The sequence below is a fragment of the Miniopterus natalensis genome, chromosome 1, assembly GCF_054644295.1.
Source record: "Miniopterus natalensis isolate mMinNat1 chromosome 1, mMinNat1.hap1, whole genome shotgun sequence".
NCBI lineage: Eukaryota > Metazoa > Chordata > Mammalia > Chiroptera > Miniopteridae > Miniopterus > Miniopterus natalensis.
In genome coordinates, this window is record NC_142081.1 from 97,457,042 (window position 1) to 97,470,013 (window position 12,972).

The 12,972-nt window shown below is 50.1% G+C and overlaps 1 protein-coding gene across 1 annotated transcript; it reads left to right on the forward strand.

Annotated features, from left to right (window-relative positions):
* The first annotated feature begins 10,252 nt into the window (after positions 1–10,252).
* Positions 10,253–12,771, forward strand: LOC107535216 (cytochrome P450 1A1). The gene is made up of 6 exons (XM_016210586.2): positions 10,253–11,089; positions 11,575–11,701; positions 11,787–11,876; positions 11,970–12,093; positions 12,237–12,323; positions 12,486–12,771. The coding sequence occupies exons 1-6, from the start codon at positions 10,253–10,255 to the stop codon at positions 12,769–12,771; spliced, it is 1,551 nt and encodes a 516-aa protein (XP_016066072.2).
* The last annotated feature ends 201 nt before the right edge of the window (positions 12,772–12,972 follow it).

The window sequence follows — 12,972 nt, forward strand, 5'->3', positions numbered from 1 at the left end:
CTTTCTCTTCCTTTCTTCTTTCTTTTCTTCCTTTCTTCCTCTCCTCCTTTCTTTCTTTCTTTTTTTAAATATATTTTTATTGATTTCAGAGAGAGGAAGGGAGAGAGAGAGAGATAGAAACATCAATGATGAGAGAGTCACTGATCGGCTGCCTCCTGCACAGCCCCAACGGGGGATCGAGCCTACAACCCAGGCATGTGCCCTGACCAGGAATTGAACTGCGATCCCGTGGATCCTAGGTCAATGCTCAACCGCTGAGCCATGCCTGGCTGGTCCTCTCCTCCTTTCTTCCTCTCCCTCTCCTCCACTTCAGACTCTCTCTCTCTTATTTTAATGAACTAAAGTCATACTTTATTCAGATTTCCTTAGATTTTATCCAATGTCCTTTTATGTTTGAGGATCCCATCAAGAGGATACCACATTACATTAAGTTATCATGCCCCTTTAGGCCCCCTAGGTTTCGATGCTTCTCAGACTACCTTTGCTTTTGATGACCTTAACAGTTTTCAGGAGTACTGGTCAGGTATTTTTAGGATGTCCCACTGTTGGAATTTGTCCAATGTTTTCTCATGGTAAGAAACATGGGTTAATGGTAGGAAGACCACAGAAGCAAAGTGTCATTTTCATTACATCATATTCAGAGCACACACTATCAACTTGACTTAGGGTGATTGATGTTGGCCTTGATCAGATGACTGAAGTCGTATTTATCAGCCTTCTCCACGGTAAGATGACTCCTTTTCCCCCTTTCCATACTGTGATCTTTGGAAAGAAGTCACCTTGTGCAGCCCACACCTAAGGAGTGGGGAGTTAGTTCTGCTCCCCTCTCTTGAGCACAGAGCAGTTACATAAATTATTTGGACTTCTATGTGAGAGACTACTTGACTTATTATTTTAAATATTTTCTTAAAACTTTTTATTAAACTGATGAACAAAATAGATCCAGAGACATAGAAGCATGGAACAGACAGACAGGTGGGGGTGGGGGAGTGAGTGGGGAGAGATTAATCAGAGAACTTATATGCATAACCCAGGGACACAGACAATAATATGGCGAAGGTCTAGGGGTGGGGTGGATGTAGGGTGGAAGGGATCAATGGTGGGGGGGGAAGGAAGGACATCTGTAATACTTTCAACAACAAAGATAAAATTTTAAAACCTGTTTATTAAATTGTAAGATACATACAGAAAAATGCAGATATGTGCACAGCTCAATGAATTTGGACAGTCTTAACAAAGCCATGTTACCAGCCTCAGATCAAGAGACAGAACATTATAGTACCCTAGAGACCCCCTCATGTCCCTCCTCAAGGGTAACCATGACCTCAACTTCTAATAGTTTATATTAGTTTTTGTTCTTTATATAAATGAAATCATGCTATGTTACGTTTTTGGCATAGATTTTAAAAATTAATAGATTTTATTTTTATAGCATTTTTAGGTTTATAGGAAAATTGAATGGAAACTCCAGAGAGCTTCCATATACCTCCTTCCCCATCACAGTTTCCCCTATTATTAACATCTTGCATTAGTGTGATACATTTGTCACAACTGGTGAATAAATATTGATACATTATTACTAACTAAGGTCTATAGTTTACATTAAAGTGCACTATTTGTGTTACACAGTTCTAAGACATTTTTTCACTTTTTTATCATGGTAAAATATAAAATATAAAACAAAATTAACCATTTCAACCATTTTTTTAAATCCTCACCTGAAGACATGCTTATTGATTTAGAGACAAGGGCAGGGAAAGAGAAAAACATCGACTTGAGAGAGAAACATCAATTGGTTGCCTCCCATAGGCACCCCAACCCACAACCTAAGTGTGTACCCTGATCAGTAATCAAACCAGAAACCTTTCAGGGGATGATGCTCCAACCAGGCCACACTGGTCAACTCTTGCTCATTTTATACCCTGCTCAGCTGTCACCACACTGACTGGGTTCAAACCCCTTCTCTGAGTTCCTACAGGCTGCACACTGTCCTCCTCAGCAGCACCCATCATAATGTCTTCCTTTGGACTGTGAGCTCCCTGAAGGTCAAGGCAGCTTCTGCTTTTCTTCATATCTCTAGTCTCTAGCACAGGGATGACACACAGCTTGCACTCAGAAAAAAGCTGTTCAATCAATTGCTGTTCATAAGTAAGAATGCTAACCTGCACAGAAGCTTTGCAAAGACCCTGCTTTGGGGATTTCCTGTATTAGTTTTATGGAAATTGCAAGTGATAATTCTAATAGCTAAAATTTATTGAGCACCTACATTGGGCATCTCTGTTTTAACTTCATAGCAACCCTATGAGGTAAGTACTACTATTAGCCTCATTTTATGGAGCCTGGAGATATTAAGTAATTTTCCTCAGAGTCAGAATATGGGGGGAAAGCAGTTCAAGTTAGAAATGTTAATTCACATTGCAGTACAATGATGCATTAATGGCAAAGCATTCCCATCTCTCTATTAAAGTGGATCCTCCAAAACTAAGCTCCAGGCCATCTCCTCCAGAGGTCCTTACCCTTACTCTGGTCCGGATCCCCCTCCTTTAGGCATAGCTCTCTCATGGCACTAACAACACAGTGCGATATTGCTTTGGTTTCATTTCTACTGTTCTAGGAGGAAACTTACAGCAGTGAGTAAGACAGGCCTTGCTTTCATAGAGGAGACTTACAACCAGCAGGCAGACAGACAGATGAGGTAAGTGCAGATCCAGGTTGTACTGAAAATCCTCTTTGACCTACAGATCTACTCCCCCTACTTCTCTGCCCTGCTCTGAGCACTGAGAGGCTGACCTCTGCAAACTGTGTCAAGGGGCTCCCCCATCCTTTGGCTTCTTGTTGGGTTCAGTCTGTGGAAGGCATTGGCATGAGATGGAAGTGAGGGAATAGAGCGAGAAAGGGGTATTTTTTCTCCAGACCATCCCTGCAAAGTCACCATGGTAGGCCACAGCTCCTGCCAGGCAGCTCTTCTCTCCTTACAGCCTCTCTCTCTGAGTTCAGGAACATTTTCTTCCTCTTGGCCCTTCAAGCCCAAGACAGTGAGGGCTCCTCTCTGTTCTAGTCCAATGGTACCACTATTCTGTCTTGGTTTCTCTATACCCTGCCCACACTTTTGTAAATAGTCCACTTATTAAACTCTCCTCAATGACCAGTTTGAATGGGTCCTGTTTCTTGCGAGGACACTGAATAAAATAAACTGGTTCTTTGCAAATTTCTGGAAGGTCAGCCTTTCTCCTAGGTTGGCTCCCTTATGGCTACTGCAGTTTTGGCCATCACATCCAGACATGACAAGGGCCAGAGGGACAAGAGTGCATCTCTGGCCATGTATCCTTTTGAAGAGTGAGGAAACCTTTCCTAAAAGCTATCCCACCAGATTTCTCCTACATATCATTGGTCAGAATCATGTCACAAATCCAAGTTTAAACCAAACACTAACAAGGCAACTGAAGCCACAATGACTGGTTCAGACCAACCAGGACCCGCTGCCTAAGTCTGGGGGCTTGAAGTCAACCTCCCCACAAAGCACATAGCTCTGGAAAGGAATATGGAGGATACATGGACAAAATTGAAGTAAAGGATGAAAGAAGGAAAAATCAAGGTGGAGAGATGGCTATTAGGAGTCTACAAGTGGTGGAGCAGTTGGGATAGGGTCCCTAAGTTGGTTGAGTGGCCCGTCACTGGTTGGTGGGACAGCCAGGCTGTGCCCTGATAGGTCTTGGCAGAGACTGGGAAAGCACATCCAGGAGCATTTGGCTAACAAAGTAGGCTCCTCAGAGACCCTGATTTGATGGTGGTGATATTGAATCACAGAACATATATGCTCTTAGGGTGAACTTCATTGGTTTCAGAATAACTGGAATTAGATGCTCAATGTCATCAATTCTTTCCCTTTCTTCACCTCCCCATTTTGCTCTCCCCTGAATGGGCATCATTTTAAAATAGGCTTTCTTAAAAAATGGTCACTGATAGGCCCAGACTTATTTTCAAATTAGCTTAACTACCCTGGCAGAAAGAGAACCTCTCTTTTTCGACAACTTCAGGAAAACCCTTGTTGGGTTCTCACTGGCCTGGCCTGGGTCATGTGCCACCCTGGTAGTAGCCTGGGTGTAGTCAGCTTCTCCAAATCTATTGGCTAAGAGTAGGGGTGGGGTAAAGAACAGAAGTGATATTGCCAGAAGAAGAGAGAATGGGTGCTGGGCACACAAGATCACTCATGGGCACACATGCCACTATTACTGGCATGATCATATAGTTTATTGTTCAAAATAGGACTCTTGAGAATGAAAGAGGGCACTTTTAACATTTACACCAGGACAACAGGCTTAGACCAAGTCTATCCTGGGAAATTATTGTCACCCTAACTACAGCAACCAAGAGCCAGGGAGCTGGGGGTGGGGTAGGGGACTGCCCCGCTGAGCCCTGAACCCTGCCCTGAAACCAAATCTCTTTGGCTCTCTGGGCATAGGTAGGAGGGGGAAGGCACTTGGGGTCCAGATGTCTAGTGGGATGGAGAGTAGCTAGGTGGGGTGAAGACACATTGGGAAGCAAGTCCCAGTTCTACACATACAGTTTGAGTGCAAACTGTACTCTTCTCAAACACCTTCACTCCAACCTTCCAGTCCCAGGCTTTGTTCTTGTTATGTCCTGTACTGTTGCCAGAAATGTCCTTCCTGTACCCTTCATACTCCATATCTTTTCTTCATTCCCCCACTCTCCCAGAGTCCCTTTACCTGCCCCCACCCCAACTTCTCACAGCTCCTGTAGCATTTCCAGATTCAGCATAGGCTGTGTTTGGGGTGTGGGTCCTGCCTCCACCATGCAGCAGAGGTTTGTTGTGGGTTTTGCTCTCTCCCCATCCCCATGCCACATAGCCCTCAACAGTGCTGGCTGAAGATTCTAAGCTGGATCACTCTGCTGGGCCAAGACCCTCAGTGGTCTCTATCCTTCCAGCCCAGAGTCCTCTCTGCTCCTCACTGTTCCCTGCCTGTTCCTGGTATTGATTGTTAGGGAATCAGCCAAAGAGCTTCTCACGCAAAGGCATGCAAACTTTGACCCAGCATTGTCTGTTTGGCTCCTAGCCAAGGTTCTCTAACCTCCTGTCTGTCTCCCTCTTTCTTTGCCAGTTGCTCCTGAGCACCCCCTTCATCTGGGAAGCTGTTCTGTGGAGACAGGACTTGGTGAGAAGTGCAACGCTTCCCTTAACCCTCACTGTACCAGGCTCTTGTTCAGGAGTATGGGGAGATGGGAGCCCTGACCCAGGGACCGAGGCTGTCCCCCTTTGGCCTTCTGGGGCTTTGCTGCTACTCTGGGATAATAAATCATGGTGGGAATAGCCCTGGTCTGGAAGCAAGAGTCTAGAGTTCTAGACTCTGCTTTGATTTGCCATGTGTCCTTGGACCCTTTCTTTTTGGTATCAGTCTCTCTGGCTGAGAAGTGAGAAAGGAATTGGCTTAATTCATTATGAATTTCTTTGGGATCAAGAGTCCCTTAGAGAATGTGAGCAAAACAATGCCTCTTCTGTGAAACAAAGGGGTCTTCTGGATCTCTGGTCAGGAGCTTTAGCAGATGGTCTTCCAGTCCTGATGAGCAGGTTGCCATGATACTCTAAAGTCTGGGCATTGGTGGAGCCTCTGGGGAGCCGAAGGACAGACTGGGCTGCAGAGCAGAATGAGGGATCTGGGAGTTCCTTGCTCCCCACTTCCTTGCCACAACTTCCACACAGGTTCTTTCTCCTTCTGTGACTCTAGCTCCAACTGGGATTGAAGGACAGACCTCTTTTGGGCATCATGATGCTCTGTGGCCTGAGCCAGAGACATAGAAGATGGGATGAATGGAACAATGCTGGGCAAACTGGAAGCTCAGCAATAGCTGCTCTCTTGTCTCCTATCTGTTGTTGCCTACATTCCACCATTAGTTGAGTACTTTGGGCCCAACATCACCCTGGTCATGTGCCTCATCTATAATACAGCTGGATTTTTTGTTGTTAATCCTTACCTGAGGATATTTTTTCCACTAATTCTTTTTTAGAAAGAGACATCAATGTGAGAGACATATTGGTTGCCACCAACAAGTGCCCCGACTGGGCCCAGGGATCAAACCTGCAACCCAGGTACATGTCCCTGACTGGGAATTGAACCCCTGACCCTTTGGTGTGTGGCCAACACTCTAACCTCTGAGCCACACCAGCCAGGGCATAATACAGCTGGGTTTAACTCCTTTACCAGTTATTAATATCTTGCAAGGTGCATTCTTCTTCTAGATATCTGTGCACCTTGAGTCTTGATTCCACATTCCTACCTCTGCTCAGTGTCATTTTCTGTGTGAGGATTTTCCTGACCACCCTAATTTGAATTGCAGCCTTTCCTCACGTGATCCCTACTCCTTTTCTGCTTTGTTTTTGTTTGTGGTACCTGTCATTCTCTGACATTTTTTGTCTTCCCCGACGCATACCAAATTAGAATGTAAGTGCCATGTGAGCAGGTTGTCGGTTTGTTCACTTGCATATCAATCACTAGCATCCAGAACAGTGCCTGGGCTCAAAGTAGGTGGTTGATAAATGTGCAATGCATGAGGTGGCCTCTGGCTGAGCGGGGGGAGGTCAGGGGTCAGGATGAGGCTGTTTTCTGACCTGGGCCAGCTCAGGGATGGTGGAGCCATTCGATGGGTTGGGGAGCACGGCTTGGGGGGCGGGTGCTGTGGTTAGTTGGGGATAGGTTGAGCTAGACGAGCAAATACGTTTTTTTTCTGCCTGGATAGCCCACACGGGGAGGACTCAGCAGAGGCTGGAGACAGCGTGGAAGCAGCCAGCCAGGCCAGCGGGGCGGCGCTGGGGCTGCGTGTCCTGTCACAGGCGTGGTCCAAAAATACAGACACACGCAGGCGCCCGTTCGCAGACAAATGCCCAGCTCCGCACGCAAACCTGGGCCCTTTGCACCGCCCCACCCCCACAGCCCATAGCACACCCGCAGGGCTCCGCTCCTCCTCTCCCCCCACCCCCTCGCTATGCTAGAGACTAGCCCTTTACGAGTCCAGTCCCCGACTCCCCTTTCCCCCTCGCGTGACTGTGCCGGGACCCCACTAGGGCCAGGCCGTTGGGCGGCGGGGTGACTGTGCGGGACTCCCCGGCCTTCTCACGCAACTACCGGGCACCTCACCCGAAGCCAAGTGGAGCGGGGGTGGGCCACGTGACGTCTGCCCCCTGGAGGGAGGTTCCAGACTCTAGCACGCGAGCCTGGGGAGGCGTCCGTGCCGGGCGCCCCTCCTCAGGCCCTTGACCCCCTCCCCTGCCCGGCCCGAGGGCTCCCCTCTAACCTTTTCCTCGCCCACCGGGAGCTAGCCGCGCAGTCCCCCTCGCCGCCCTATTGTCTGCCCTGCCAAAGAGCTAGCAACCCCGTGGACCAAGAGGGAACTTAGAGGGCTGGTGGGTCCCGGCTGGAGGTACCCCCTGGAGGCGGCCCCGAACCGCTAGTGAGCGCTCTGCTTGAACGCACATTCTCTATTCTGCTCCCGGTAGGGAGCACGCACTTTTTTGCTAGTTGCCGGAGCTCTGGGGGCTCTGGGAGCTCCGGGGGCTCTGGAAACTCTGGGCGGGGGAAGGGGCAGCCCTACGGCGCCGCTGGCCTTCCGGCCCCGTGACCTCGGGGCAGGGGTCGCCGCGCTTCTCACGCGAGCTGGGACTCGGTAACCCGGAGAAGGGAGGTCACCGCCCGGCAGCCCCGCCCCGCCTGCTTGGCCTCCGTCCGCTAGTACTGAGGGGGAGGCACTTGCACGTTCAGTGGGTGCAAAAATGAGGGTGAGGCGTCCCTGTGCCCGGGGTAGGAGGCTCCCCTCCATACCCTCTTTTCAGGCTGTCCTTGTGACTTCTCCCCAAACCCGCTTCACCTGGGCTCTGCGCTGTCCAAGAAGGACCTTGGAACTGGGGGTCCCAGGTATGCCCAGCGCTCTCACTTTTATGTGCCGGAACTTGGATGAGGCGTCCCCACAGTGGGTTCTTACCTGGCCCGGTGCCCCCGCTCCCCTACTTCCCACCCACCCTTGAGCGACCAGGCCCCCCCTCACGCCGCCCCTCCCTCACGCCGCCCCTCCCTTAGTCGCATCCCTGAGCCAAGGGGCGTGGCCACGCACGCAAGCTGCCTATAAAGTTGGTTGTGCCTTCACCCTCACCCTAAAGGTGACAGTTCCTTGGAGCCTTCTCCGATCTTCTTTGGGGTCCTGACTCCAGAGACCACCTTTTCCCAGCTCAGTTCAGCACCTCCTCACAGCCACAGGTGAGTGCCGGGACTTCTGGCTTGCCCCCTTCCTCCCAATATTGATAGGAAAATATTGATGCCTCCAGGCATTCCCAGGTATTCACTGGTCTAGCACCTCAAAAAGAAGGCTAGGAGTGGCCAAGCAGTCCAGCTCCCTAAAGGGGCAACTGAGGCCAAGGGACGGGCAGGACTTGTCCAATGTCCTGCAGCTAGTACAGAACTCTACAGGCAGATGGATCCCTTTCAGGACTCCAGGACCCAGGCTCCAGCTTTATCCCCCACTGACTCTGAATGCCTTGGGCTTCCCTATCACTTGGTTGTTTAGAATAAGGACACAGTTGACGGAAGCTGGGCGCATATACAGCCTCTCCTCAGGTTGTGTGATGAGGGTGGTCAGCATGAATGGAGGGGGCACCCAATGTGTGCAAGGGGACACCATGGCATACCAAGGCCTAGCAGTGTTCCCAGTTCACTTAGGGAGTCAGGACTTTGTGTGTGTGCTTTGGGATCCGGCTCCTTTAGGAAGCCTCCCTAGACAGAGAGCTATAGTACTTGAGGTAGGAACCAAGTAGCTAACCTCCCCATCTTGGGTGGCTCTACTGTAGGGAAAACTCACTAGTCAGACTGTGAGTTTCCCCAGATCACAGCTGAGTTTTCTCTTCTTTGAGATCTGGCTAGGCACCCTGAATCAGAGATCACGTCCCACTCCCTCTCCCAGGTAATATAACCCAGGAAGGTAAAATGACCAGTCCAAGGCCATGCCATGGAACCTGAAAAACTGGGTCTCCTGTCCTCCAGTCCAGGGCACCCTGAAGATGTCCCAGTTAGAGCCTTATGCCTTGGAGACAGTAGTCCGTGAATTTGCACACCCTTTCTAGAGCAAGCCTAGAAAGTATTGTCTCAGCCTCTGTTAGGTTCAGATCCATTCCTAATTTACCTCATGCCAGTCTGGAGTTTTCTTGCAGCCCTGGCCATTGGGAGCCTTTCATTTATTCTCTGCTCTCTGGTGAATGGGGGTGGGAAACCCAGATTATTCATTCATTCATTGAGAATTGAGCCCAACAAAAACCCTGGCCTAGATTTCTGTGACTGGGACCTCAATCTAGCTTGTCTCCAGCTGATTTTTAACTGTGGGTAGGTTGAACTCAGAGAGCTGGGGCTGAGAACAAAGTGGCTTAGGCAGTGGTCTTCTTATCCCCTGTCCCCTTCCCACCCTGTTCCAGGGGCTGGCAGGATACCCTAGACCCTGGGGTTGAGCAGGAGAGAACTGAGTGTTCTGGGACCACTCTTCAAAGGGAGGCAGCTATGACAGGAGCTGAAAACCTCTCAAGGAACTTTTGCTAAGAGGTCTGATCACTGCTGGGTGACTTTAGCCAAGTCAGTGCCCCCCTGAAGGTCAATTTCTTCATATGTGAAATGAGGCTAAAGGAGTGGGTGATGCCTAGTTTTCCTGATAGCAGCATTTCTGTAAGTGTGGTGGGTAGAACTCAAGGGGATTTAGGTGATACACGTCAATTATGTGTTTTATTTTAACATGTTAGGTAAAAAAAATCAAACCTGTACTTTCACACAGATATGATTGTTTAGGATGATGCTAAGTGAGTAGATTTAAAATTGATTTTAAGTGACATTGGGAAGCACTGTTTTAGACTGGTGTACAGATAAGAGAGGGTCTTCTAGAATTAAGCAATTTGGATTGGGCATATGAATCCAGTACTTCCTGGTTACGTGACCTTGGGCAAGTTACTTACCTTCTCTGAGCCTTACTGAAGCCTACCTTATATGCTGTGGCCAGGACTGAATGAAGAATGCTGAAGTTCTTGGCAGCTCAACAGCTTCTCCCACCTCCTCCTCCCCTTCATGCCCAGTGAGCAGTTTGGGATGTTTCCTCTTGTCCAGCATGCTGATACTTTAGAACACTGATTCCTCCTATTCCCCCATATGATATCTTGATCTTTCCCTCTTGCCCACCTTTCAGCGGCCACCTTGCCATCTCTACGCTGATCATGTTTTCTGTGTTTGGACTCTCCATCTCCGTCTCGGCCACGGAACTTCTCCTGGTCTCCACAATCTTCTGCCTGGTATTCTGGGTGTTAAGGGCCTGGCAGCCTCGGGTCCCCAAAGGCCTGAAGAGTCCACCAGGGCCCTGGGGTTGGCCTCTGATTGGACACATGCTGACCTTGAGGAAGAGCCCACACCTGGCCCTGTCGCGGCTGAGCCAGCGCTATGGGGACGTGCTAGAGATCCGAATTGGCTGCACACCTGTGCTGGTGCTCAGTGGCCTGGACACCGTCCGGCGGGCTCTGGTGCAGCAGGGCGATGATTTCAAGGGCAGGCCCGACCTCTACAGCTTCACCCTGATCTCTGATGGCCAGAGCATGACCTTCAACCCAGACTCTGGACCTATGTGGGCTGCCCGCCGGCGCCTAGCCCAGAATGCCCTGAAGAGTTTTTCCATTGCCTCAGACCCAGCTTCCTCATCTTCCTGTTACTTGGAGGAGCATGTGAGCAAGGAGGCTGAGGTCCTCATCAGCAAGTTCCAGGAGCTGATGGCAGGGGTTGGACACTTTGACCCCTACAGGTATATAGTGGTATCAGTGGCCAACGTCATCTGTGCCATGTGCTTTGGTCAGCGCTATGATCATGATGACCAAGAGCTACTTAGTATAGTCAACCTGAATAATGAGTTCGGAGAGATGGCTGCTTCTGGAAATCTGACTGACTTCTTCCCTATCCTCCGTTACCTACCCAACCCTGCCCTGAGTATCTTCAAGGACCTGAATAAGAAGTTCTACACCTTCATGCAAAAGAAGGTTAAGGAACACTATAAAATGTTTGAGAAGGTACAGGCTGGGGAGAGGCAGGTGGGTGGTGAGGAGCTGGCAGGGTCAGGGGTCAGGAGGTCAGTGATAACTGGAGCAGCACTGGGTTTGGCAGACTCTTAGGGGCCTTCACCCTTGGATTTTGAAGTCAGTAATAGATGGGACTCCAGCCATGGCAGGGAAATAGAACTTTTTCTTGACCAGCCCTTTTATCCTTCTGTCAGACAGCAGTATTTAACGAATAGCCAGTCCATGCTGTAACCTAGGCCAGTTAGGAAGAATTTAAAAAATTAGTCTTCTGACTCTGTTTGTCAGATGTCCCTTGAGTTGGGGCAGGAGAGAGCCTTGGACAGGCAGAGAGAAGCTGGGATGACAGCTTTGGGTGGGGTGGGAGTGGGGGTGTCACCTCTTGAACAAAGATACTTTGGATGGTAAGGGGCCAGGTCTGGATGGAGAGGTAGGTCTGGGTTTGGGATCTTGCTCACCTGTGGGCCTTCTCTACTCAGGGCCACATCCGGGACATCACAGACAGCCTGATCGAGCACTGTCAGGACAAGAAGCTGGATGAGAACGCCAATATCCAGTTGTCAGACGAGAAGATTGTTAATGTCGTCATGGACCTCTTTGGAGCTGGTATGAGCTACCCGTTTGCCTTTATTGTGCCCAGCTGCCCTGGACACCAACCGCCTAACTTCTCCCTCTGTTCTTTCCTGGCTAGGATTTGACACAGTCACAACAGCCATCTCTTGGAGCCTCTTGTACCTGGTGACGAGCCCCAGTGTGCAGAAAAAAATCCAGGAGGAGCTTGGTAGGTGGTGGCCTCCTTCAAAGTGCTCAAGGCAGGGGACCCGGCCAAGGTCTGGGAGGCCCCTTCATCTGTCTGGTCCTTTGTGCCCTGCAGACACAGTGATTGGGAGGGCACGGCGGCCCCGGCTCTCTGACAGATCCCAGCTGCCCTATATGGAGGCCTTCATCCTGGAGACCTTCCGACACTCCTCCTTTGTCCCCTTCACTGTCCCCCACAGGTGAGGCCCCATGGATCTACTGTTGTCTGATACTGGGCCTTACTTCAGTTCATGCATCTGATCAGGGCTGGTGACAGGGACATGGTATGGGAGGTAGGGTGATATTGTGGCCTTGAGCTTGACTGAGCTTCTTCCCTCCCCAGTACCACCAGAGACACAAATCTGAGTGGCTTTTACATTCCCAAGGGGCGTTGTGTCTTTGTGAACCAGTGGCAGATCAACCACGACCAGTAAGTTGAGATGGGGCAGCAGAAACTTCACCTTCTTCCAAGTTTCAGACCCTGCTGTCCCTGACTACCTGCCTATCCTCTACTCTTTTGGGCTAGGGTGCAACCCACTAGATGCTTCTGAGCCTCCAGGCTGCCACTTTAGCTGCCTCTCTCTGATTACAGGAAACTGTGGGATGACCCATCTGAGTTCCGGCCAGAACGGTTTCTCACCCCCAATGGCACTATCAACAAGGCACTGAGTGAGCAGGTGATTCTTTTTGGCCTAGGCAAGCGGAAGTGCATCGGTGAGACCATTGCCCGCTTTGAGGTCTTTCTCTTCCTGGCCATCCTGCTGCAGCAGGTAGAATTCAGCATGCTACCAGGTGTGAAGGTGGACATGACCCCCATCTATGGGCTGACCATGAAGTATGCCCGCTGTGAGCACTTCCAGGTACAGGTTCGCTTTTAGGGGGCTGAGACCCCTGCAGAGCCATGTACCTGTAAAAGCCACTCAGACTTGTGTCTCTGGTGGTAGTGGGGATGGAGGAAGCTCAGCCAAGCCCAGTGCCACAATGAGATCCCCCTACCTCCCATACCATGTCCTTCCCACCAGCCCTGGTCAAGTACATGGACTGAAGTAAGACCCATATCTGTCTCCCTGGCCCAGCTG